The sequence below is a fragment of the Carassius auratus genome, chromosome 30 (genome assembly GCF_003368295.1).
Source record: "Carassius auratus strain Wakin chromosome 30, ASM336829v1, whole genome shotgun sequence".
Classification (NCBI taxonomy): domain Eukaryota; kingdom Metazoa; phylum Chordata; class Actinopteri; order Cypriniformes; family Cyprinidae; genus Carassius; species Carassius auratus.
In genome coordinates this window covers 29,251,869-29,261,950 of record NC_039272.1, presented here as the reverse complement: position 1 = coordinate 29,261,950, position 10,082 = coordinate 29,251,869, and the positions used below count along the sequence as shown (strand labels likewise).

At 34.1% G+C, this 10,082-nt stretch overlaps 1 protein-coding gene across 1 annotated transcript; it reads left to right on the top strand.

Annotated features, from left to right (window-relative positions):
* The first annotated feature begins 2,078 nt into the window (after window positions 1-2,078).
* LOC113049903 (GTP-binding protein Rheb-like) lies at window positions 2,079-8,257 on the top strand. The gene is made up of 8 exons (XM_026212639.1): window positions 2,079-2,428; window positions 3,674-3,745; window positions 4,043-4,110; window positions 4,193-4,275; window positions 5,870-5,926; window positions 6,017-6,064; window positions 6,531-6,612; window positions 6,758-8,257. The coding sequence occupies exons 1-8, from the start codon at window positions 2,377-2,379 to the stop codon at window positions 6,848-6,850; spliced, it is 555 nt and encodes a 184-aa protein (XP_026068424.1). The 5' UTR covers window positions 2,079-2,376; the 3' UTR covers window positions 6,851-8,257.
* Window positions 8,258-10,082: the final 1,825 nt, after the last annotated feature.

Sequence of the window (10,082 nt, the reverse complement as noted above, 5' to 3'; positions counted from 1 at the left end):
AGGCTGATTGAGACTATACTGTTTTTTAAACTGATTTACAGATTAATATTTTGCATTACCATCCTCAATGTCAGAAAAATCTCACATTCTTATTAAACAAAATAGCCTGATTCACATTTCTCTTCTTTCGGAGGTTGCTTGATCAATCCATACTCGAATGTCCAAATAGCCTATGCTATATGTATGCCTATATGCCTGAGTTGTCTTCGGGGTCCATGTTATATTTTTATTATGTTGGCTTCCCCTTTAACTGTATCCTGCTAACTAGATTCTTTATTGTAGTTGGCACATTGTCACAAGAATTCTACCATTCCCTACCCCTGACAACCAAAGTCACCACCATCACCGATTGAGGAAAGACAGTGAGTGGAATAGACACTTTCATTGTTAAAGCCACTGTTAAACACTAAGATTCCGTCAACACTGAAGAACTGTTTTTTGTTTCTTTTTTTCAAACCTAATGTTAAGTTTAGAGGCGCACCTTCCTTTTGAGGAGTAAACTCTTAAAAATGTAAGTTTTCTTTACAGAAGCAGGTGACCATTGGAGCTCAGTAGCCTGTAGCGAAGCAGAGATGTGTAGGCTCTACATGTTTCAACTTATACTCTGCCCATGCCATTAGGGGAATGTGAGACTTAATTGAATCTCCTCATACTGAGTGCCAAGATTTCAAATCCCCCAGGAACTCTATGCAGACCTTTCCTGTCAGACAGCGGACTCCAGGAGGGCTTTTAGTATCATGAATATCAATATCTTAAAGGAGGATTGCAGGTCTTGTTCTAAATGTTACAAGTTTAAGGATGATCAAATTTAATGGTCCACTAGTTTCACTGTTTAACCTAGAAAAGTTTAAATCATTTACCAGCATATTATACATACTACAACTGAACAATACAGACATTAATGTACAAGTTAGGATGTTTTTATATGTATGCTTTTATAGTGCTGGTAAGAAGCTGATAAGTGCTTGCTAAAATGGATTACATAAAATACACATACACAAATACTAATAATGATATATTTTCTGTCATTTAGCATGAATGAAGTTGCTTCAAGGGATTCAACAATAGTGATAGTATACTACGTCTTTAGGACTATATTTATTTAACCCCCACTTTAATAATAATAATAATAATAATAATAATAATAATAAATACTAGCAGCTGTGGTTTCCAGAACTGTATCATATACAAAATATGGTAACAACATTTTAGGTTTTACAGACTTAACTTAAATTCACAATAAAATAAGTATTTTATTGAAGTACTAATGTCTGATTTTTTAATGTTGTAATTCACAGACATCCACTAAAAACAGGTAGTGATAAGAAAATCACATGAAGAATCATAGCTCATCACAAACACAAAGCTTTTGCAATTCAATATTTAGTTTAAAAAAACAAACAAACAAAAAAACGTATTGCTCTGGCAACATTGCCAAACCTATAATACAATTAAACGTATATGACTTATTACATACATTGACAGTAAACATAATATACATATATATATATATATATATATATATATATATATATATATATATATATATATATATATATATAGGAAATATTTGTGGGTGGAGAGAATGAACAACCTATATGCATGTGTCAATACCCACAACTGAGGTGCAAATACACAGTTGCTCCTGGGCCTACTGCTTCAGATTCATTGTGTGTGTGTGTGTGTGTGTGTGTGTGTGTGTGTGTGTGTGTGTGTGCGCACTACTCACTGCTGTGTGTTACACACTTAGATGGGGGTTAAATGCAGAGGAAAATCCCAGGTATGGGTTACCAAACTTGGCCTCTACACGTCATGTTGTCACTTGAATAAATGATCCAACAGTGGCAGAAACTGGTTATTATTATTTTTGTTCTGTTCAAACTTATATGCTTTTTTGCAACCCTGTAATGATATGTTTCATGTGGACCAGGTAGAAATTAATAATTTATATATATTTAAAATAAATAACTGCATTACAGAATACAACTTTTTTAATTTTTGTCCCCTTCTGCAGTACCGCTTATCACTCCATCCCAGTAGGTGGCGAAAATGCGCCAAAAGTTGATTGCCAACCGCTATATAAACTAGGAGTAGAAGACACGCTACTGTGCAGTGAATAAGCATTTTACCTCATTCGTCGTAGTTTTAAGACGTCACTGCATACTTAAAGTTTTACTTCCAAAGAAAAAATATTTTTGGCTGTACGACGTACACAAAACCGTTTATTTTATGCGACAGAGACAATGATGAAGTTCTTTCTGGAGGGCGTGGAAAAGTTTGTTGTTATCACGTGATAGACCTCTAATGTTTGATAAACTATTTCTTTCATAGCCTCTAGTTCTTTGGTTTCGACGTTCCACGGTTATTTCTTAAATAATGCCTCAACCGAAATACAGAAAGATTGCTGTATTGGGGTATCGTTCAGTTGGTGAGTGTTTGATATATATATATATTTTTTTTTTCAGTAGGAAGTATTTGATGTTATGTGGTCGCTAAGTTAGCAGAGTTCTTACAGCTGTATAGCGTTAGTGAATTTAATTTCAGCTGTTCTCTGGTTTCCAGACACTTTATTAAGTTAATTTACTTAGTTATTTCGACGCTGACAAGAAACTTCAAACAGGGCTCCAGCATTTGGAAACATAATGGAGAAGCACATGGTGCTGGCAGGGATTAGCAACGTGCAGATATCATCACACGGGCATCACAGGCGATCGTTTTCAATCTTTTGTCAATCAAAAATCGAATAGGATCAATCGGACAATTCTAGTAACATCTTTCTATGTCTCAAAAGTGATTTGTAACACGTCGCAGTTGCTTTTTAGCTAGTTATTAGCCAGTTGCTGCCACTTTCTGTTCCACCTTAAACGACTCTTTCTGTTCACATTAACGTGTCGATGGCGTGTCCATAAAGGGCTTTACAGTGCGTATTCTCGGTCATTTTCAAGGGTACGTTTAAATGTGACACTGTAGTTTTAAGACCCCATAATGATTTTGAAACAATTCAGAATGATTCCAGTTCGAATTGGAGGCTTTTTGCCTCTGCCAAAGTTTTAACTTGTTACTGTACCAATCAATTTAATGTATCCAAAATTGAGACAATATATAAGTAAGTTTAGTTTCATTATCTGCTGGTGTGTAGTAACCGTTTCTTGTCATCGTCAAAGGTGAGCGCAATGTGATGACTCATAAAAAAAAAAAAAAAAAAATCCTTAGGCCCAGTGTCTGTAGAACGAGGAAACGGCAGCTTATTCTCTATTATTCCATACTGTATCATATTAATGGTTTCAAAATGTGTAATTTTACAGTGAATTAAGCTCTTTATCAGACCTTAGTGTCTTGTTTAATCTACCCATGAAAATGGCATGAAAGTGACTCCTAAACCTTTACAAATTGGGGTAAAGTTGCAAAAGTAATAAAAAGAGCATAAGTTTCTCACAGTGCATTACACATTTTCATGCGTTATGTTCTTAACCTGCATAAACATGTGTGGTTTGATCAGTCAGCAGCTTTCTCAACACCTTTCTGATATTTTAGCTTTTTTTTTCCATTATAATAAAATAATAGTTTATGAGTATCATTGTACATTCAACACCCTTATAATAGATGGCACATTTCTGTTACTAATCATTGTTAAACACTGCTTTGATAATCGTTTTAAATTATTTTACAACAGGAAAATCCTCCCTCACGATACAGTTTGTAGAAGGACAATTTGTAGATTCCTATGACCCTACTATTGAAAACAGTGAGTACTGCAATACTTTATTAATATGCTGTTTTACTAGCATTCTTAGCCTGCATGATTCTAAAATTCCATAATGGGAAAATAAATGTAGTGGCCAGCTATTAGTATATGCTACTAAGTATTAAGACCATTATAAAAAATATATATATATATATATATATATATATATATATATTCACTTTTCAGTTTCTGCTTGTGTGCTGTGTGATCTCTGTAGCCATAGTGGAAATTCTATTAAAACCAAAAATACCTATGAATGGTCTGATATCCTCAATTCAATTTCTGTTTGCCTTTAAGCATTTAATAAAATGGTGTCTGTGAATGGCCAGGATTTCAATCTCCAGTTAGTCGACACTGCTGGACAGGTAATAAACACCCCCACCTTTCTGTGAAAATTGTTCTTTTCTTTTTTTCATACCGGTTGTCCCCCTCCCCCTTTCTGTTTAGGATGAGTATTCAATTTTCCCCCAGTCTCATTCTATGGATATTCATGGTTACGTTCTGGTGTATTCTGTCACTTCAATGAAAAGGTCAGGTTTTTTTTTTAACTTGCCGTGTTATCATTTTGTTGTTGTTTTCTTTTGTCATAAAACTGGACTGTTTAAAAGTTTGGTGTGTTTAGATTATTTAAGGTTAATAATGTGAATAAACAAACTTGCATGCTTGTGTAATCTCTCTTTTATTATTTTGTTTTTAATTCTTGGACTATATACACCTTGCTGTTTTTTTGTGTTTATCTTTTATTTTCTTCAGTATTCTGACTTTTACCTGGGTTAATGATTTGTTTTTCTGCCTGCTGTCACGTCACACAAGCAGTTCTATCATTTTTGAGTATATTCCATTGACCATGAGCTTGTATGCATGCGTACTATGAGTCTACGACTGATTTGTAATACTTTACGTAGTTATCTTCATACTGTTTCAAACTTTAAAAAGTTGGTATTATTTGTGCCTTATTTTTATTTAGTATTTTTCCATAATCTTTGGCCATTTCTTAAATTGACAGCCATACTGGAGCTAACCATTTTCAGTGCCATTGTTGATAGACATAAAGTCTTAACTATTTTGCACCCTTCAAATTTATGAAAACCATTCCAGATCAGTCATAATCACAGTCTCAGCTTCAAGCTTCTTGTATATAAACTGCCTATCTCAGTCCAGTAATTTCAACGAGTCTTGTAGAGAGTAGGATCATTTTTTCAATACTAATTCATAAACATAGCTTAGAGTACTTTTAATCGCACTTACTCCAGTGTAAGTGGAGTATGATCCACTCTGTGAGTGATTTATTGCACTTCAGTTTACCAATATAGATGTATGTCAGCCCATGTGCACAATGGCAAGGTAGCTAATTCAAAATTATATAATCTAATTATTAAACATTTGCTGTTTTTGTTGCAACTACAGCTGCCACATGATTTGGCTTGCTATATATACCATAATATAGCTAACAATGGATTTAAGTACATCAGCCAAAAATATCAATAGAATGCTGTACCATGAGCTCTGGCTCAAGCCCCTTTCCCACCATAATGGATCCAGTACGGATTACTGACCAGTGTTCTGGGCTGGAAAAATCGATTCCACTCTGGCTTTATGGTAGTCTTTCTGAGCAGTGTAATAACATTCCATTCCATTACTCCGTGATAGAGGTTGAGTCTGCATGTTCAGTTTCTCTTCAGCAAGTACAGCAGAGAGTACCGACAGTTTACCAGCAGACCTAGTGGTACACAGGAATGACCCACGGTATCTGTGAACAGCAGAAGTGCTGCTTACACAAACAATAATGCATCAAATTTGTTTTTGAACTGGTTATGTTGTCACTTAAACAACACATATATTATATTTTCTATTACATAAGTATGTGGGAACACAGGGCTAGTTCTAGACAGGCTTCAATTAGCTCAGTGAAACACTGAATTTATCTTTTCTAATGTTTGATATTTGTCAAAACCATTGCAGATACTATGACACTAGTAACACACTCAATATTGGCTGCACACTCAATTTTTTTAACCTCTTATTCTGATATGTTTTTTTTTTCTGAGTGTAAAGGCTTAAAACGTGATCTGAATGCTTTTTTTAAGAGACCAATATAATGTAAACAATCCGCTCTGTTTTCAGTTTTGAAGTTGTGCAGGTTCTTCATGACAAGCTGCTTGATATGGTTGGAAAGATACAGTAAGTGTGGTTTAAACTTGTGAACATATGGTCTAAAATATTACATAAGGTCATAAAACATGTAGCCATAAATGTTGCATATTTACCCAGGGTACCTACTGTTCTAGTTGGAAACAAAAAAGACCTTCACATGGAAAGGTAAGCATATACTATATTTTCCACCTTTTGTATATTTTTAGGGACCAGGCACTAAAACTATTATATATGTTGTTGGTGGTGATGGCGTTGTTTTATTTTTATTTATATTTATCTGTTTAATATTACTTTATACTTATTTAGGGAACAGTTCTTAGAAACGGTACATCACATAGAATCCAAACATGGTAGAATTGTCCCAAATCCTACTACATTTTTGCCATAGGACATATCAGATGTATACCAATTTTACCCAGGCCATATTGCCTTTCAGTTATTTTGAATAAAGATTCTTCAAACTTATTACAGTTCATATGGTGTTCGTGTACAATTTGGACATATGTTCTTGACAGCTTTAAAAAAAATTCCAATATTTAGTAGACCAATGTGTTTTCTGTGGTAAACATGCTTGCATATACTAAAAAATGATTAATTTAGGAAATGTAACTCTCTCTCTCTCTAAATTTAGAGTGATTAAACCAGAAGAGGGGAAGAAGCTAGCTGATTCTTGGGGTGCTGCTTTTATGGAGTCATCTGCTAAGGAAAATCAGGTAACTTTTTTTTTTTTTTATCATCTTTTGCTTTACAGTTTACAAAACATTTTATAGACATTTATGCAATAGACATTTTCCTTTTCTGTATAGTATGGACATTTTTCTGTATGTTCTTCTTTGTAAAAGAACATTAATTTTACAGACAGCTGTAGAGGTTTTCAAGAGGATTATTCTGGAAATGGAAAAAGTTGATGGAAACGCCCCATCAGAGGAGAAGAAGTGTGCTGTGATGTAAGGCACGCAGTAAACTCACATGCTGAAGTTAAGAGACACATCACCATACCATCAATTATAACGGAGCAGTACAGTAACCGGTCCTCTCCTGATGAATTATTTCCAAATGCAGTCAGATATTTAAGCAAATCATTGCTGTTCAAAACCAGTGTCAGCAAACATTCTTCCAAAATTACATATTCAGTATAGGGAATTAAATGTTAATACTATTTGAGGCTGAAATTACTGTAAAAGTTTTTACTAAAAAAAAAAAAAAAAAAAGTCCCACCTCTGTTACTTTCAGCTTTGTTGACTGACATTTACTGTTTAATCTGACAGGTACTAACCTGTTTGCAATCTACTATCTCAAATGGGCAGTAAACCGTTGCTCTCATTTTGATTTAGATTTTTTCTTTTCTATTTTGTTCCCTTTGATAAATATTTACTAATTTTACTTGTCTTGAGTAACCAGTGTTACTCAAATGTGTATCAGTTGTCCATTTAAATTTAGTTCATATAGTGACTGTCATTAAGACTGCACATATTAACAACTCAGCGCTGTGCTCCTTCGTTCCTCTTCCTAGTGGAATGTGTGAACGGTGTGGGTGTGTGTGTATATATAATAGGATGTAAAACAGCACCCTAAAAAGATCCACTGTTCCCGCTGGTGTTTTTATACACAATCAAGTGACTACAAGAACTGTATTCTTTCTAAACCTTCAGTATAAAGTAAACATGAGTACTTTAATACTTTGTTAGAATTCTATTTGTGAGATTCAGCCTTTTTTCATTTGTCGGAAGTGTTTTGTTTTGAATCAGAAATGAGTTTGGTTACCTGTAACAGTGCCCTACATTCATTTTATGCCACTGTGAACATAAATCTTTACATGGTGTATAAAAGTGTTTGTGAGGAAAATACACCATTTTAGTATGATGCTGAACTTCATACAGACCATTTGCTATTCTTGAGGGCTTAGTCTAATATTTGCATTGTTACCAAGGATCAGTCAATTCATCAACAATTTCCCCCTGTGGAGGCATATGAATTTAATCTTCACTTAAAAAGCAGGGTCACAAACAATACCTCTGTAGAGCAGTTTAGACAGATTATACACTGGTTACCATTTTTTCTAATGCAGTTGTAATGTCTTTTGCATCATCGTCCCTGCTTCCTATTTAGTAACTCCTTAGTGATATTAAATGGCACCATGATACAAATAGTACCAGAAATGTCCCCGACCCTTACTACTTTGAATTAGCACCACTGAAGTCCAGTGTTCCTTTAAAATCTGCACCTCATTTTCCTGTGAAGTTCTGGCTGCCAGGTTTTTCGTTTTTATAATTTTGACAACCTTCATGATAATTTTAGGGACTTCTGTATATGGATTTTTTTTTTGTATGTGGACAAAAATAAACATTTAAAGTGTGGTGTTTTTTGTTTTGTTTTGTTGCTTCCAAAAGTTAGTTGGGTTTCTCACATCACAGTACCACTATGGTATCGCATCTTTGGAGAGATTGACTTGTCACACCGAACATAGAAGTTTTTATTTATATTGTTGCACTTCTTTCTAGAAATCTTACAAGTGTATTGACTCAAAGGTGAACAGGCCAGACATTGTCTCTGTGCTGAAAATAACTAATACAACCTCTCCCCGAAAGCAAGGATGTACACAAAAAAGGTGTGTTCCCTCAAGTTAATGTGAATAAGAGTGAGGTAATGCGTAGTGAGTTTATGTGGTCATAGCGAACAAGGATTCATCAGTGTATCACAAGAAGTAGCGACAATAATTTACCCACCAGTGATTGCACATCAATCCAGAACTACTAGAATTGGCTAAAATAAACAGAGACAAGTTAGTGAGACTCCAGTGTTTTTATTGAGTTTAATTAGTTCCTGGTGTGCTTCATTCATAGCCAAGTAGATGTAATGCAACAGTTATAATACAACTATTATGATTATAGGTCACGTAAGAATACACATTCAGTATAACCAAATCATGTTATTTTCATATTAAACAGGCAATTATGACTCCATTTAAGCCTTTTGGGTATGACAGATTACATTATAATAAAAACAAGTACCCCAGGCATACACCATAACTCCAACTCCTGTAGCATGTATAATTCAAATTATGTCTGTGGTTGATGATGAAGCAGTGTGTAAAAATAAATGCCTCTAGTTTAGTGCAGTGAACTTCAACTGAAGGGATGACGCAAATAAGAATGCAGTTTAGGATTGTCACACCACATGGCCTATTAAAAAGTTCTTAACAAAAACTTTTTTTTTTTATTGATATTTCCATCATAATTGATAAATTACGGTTTAGAAAGAGCCATTTTAAGACTTCTATTTTGAAGTGTTCAAGGATCGGAAGTTAGCATATGAAGGACAAATATGTTGACAAAATTGACCATCAAACAGATACCAGAAATTATTAAATTTGATTCCACTACTCATCACCTATGAAGTGCAGCAGGAAGGAGCCTTAAATCCCAGGAATTAATTAAGGTATGTGGTTAACAGATGTATTATTCTACAAAAAAAAAAAAAAACATTTTTTATAAAGACTAGTCAGAATCTTAGTGGTGATGATAATTAAGTCGTGAAAATGGGGCTTTACTTACTAACTTTCGGTCTTGACTTCTGGCAATTGCATTCAGGTTTTAAAATGTATAAACCATTAATAATAATAATAATGATTTCAAAAGATTTAAGAATCATACTTTGGTTGGTTGCAGAGCTTATCTACAAAAAGCCAAAATTCTTACTGGCTTTTGTTGAGGGACAAGGGTGAATTACTTCACTAACCCATACTTCTCAAAATAAAAGAAATATCGTATTTAGAAGAACCATTTTTAGGTGAGTTTTTTCTTTCTGTAAATGTACAGAATTTTGGTGATGGTGTTTCACTAACAGTGTAGAGGCATGATGATCTCATGATGGTTTCTTTCTGCTTAGTTTAATTAAGCGTGTTTGGGTATTAATCCAATTCAATATCAGCCCTTGCAGTTTCCGTTTTCTTTAGTGGCTCTGAGGTAATCCAAATCAACCACGTTAGGCCACTAGATTTTTTTTTTATTCTTCTTTATATAATCAAACTCCTCCTAAGGTATTTATTAGATCTTCATTAAATTTGGCTCAGACCATCTTTAGACCATGCTGACCAAAATTTATAAAAGATGCATTTTTGATGCATCAAACCATTCATATGACCATTCAGGCTTTTTGAATAAACTGTTCTCACATAGCGAAT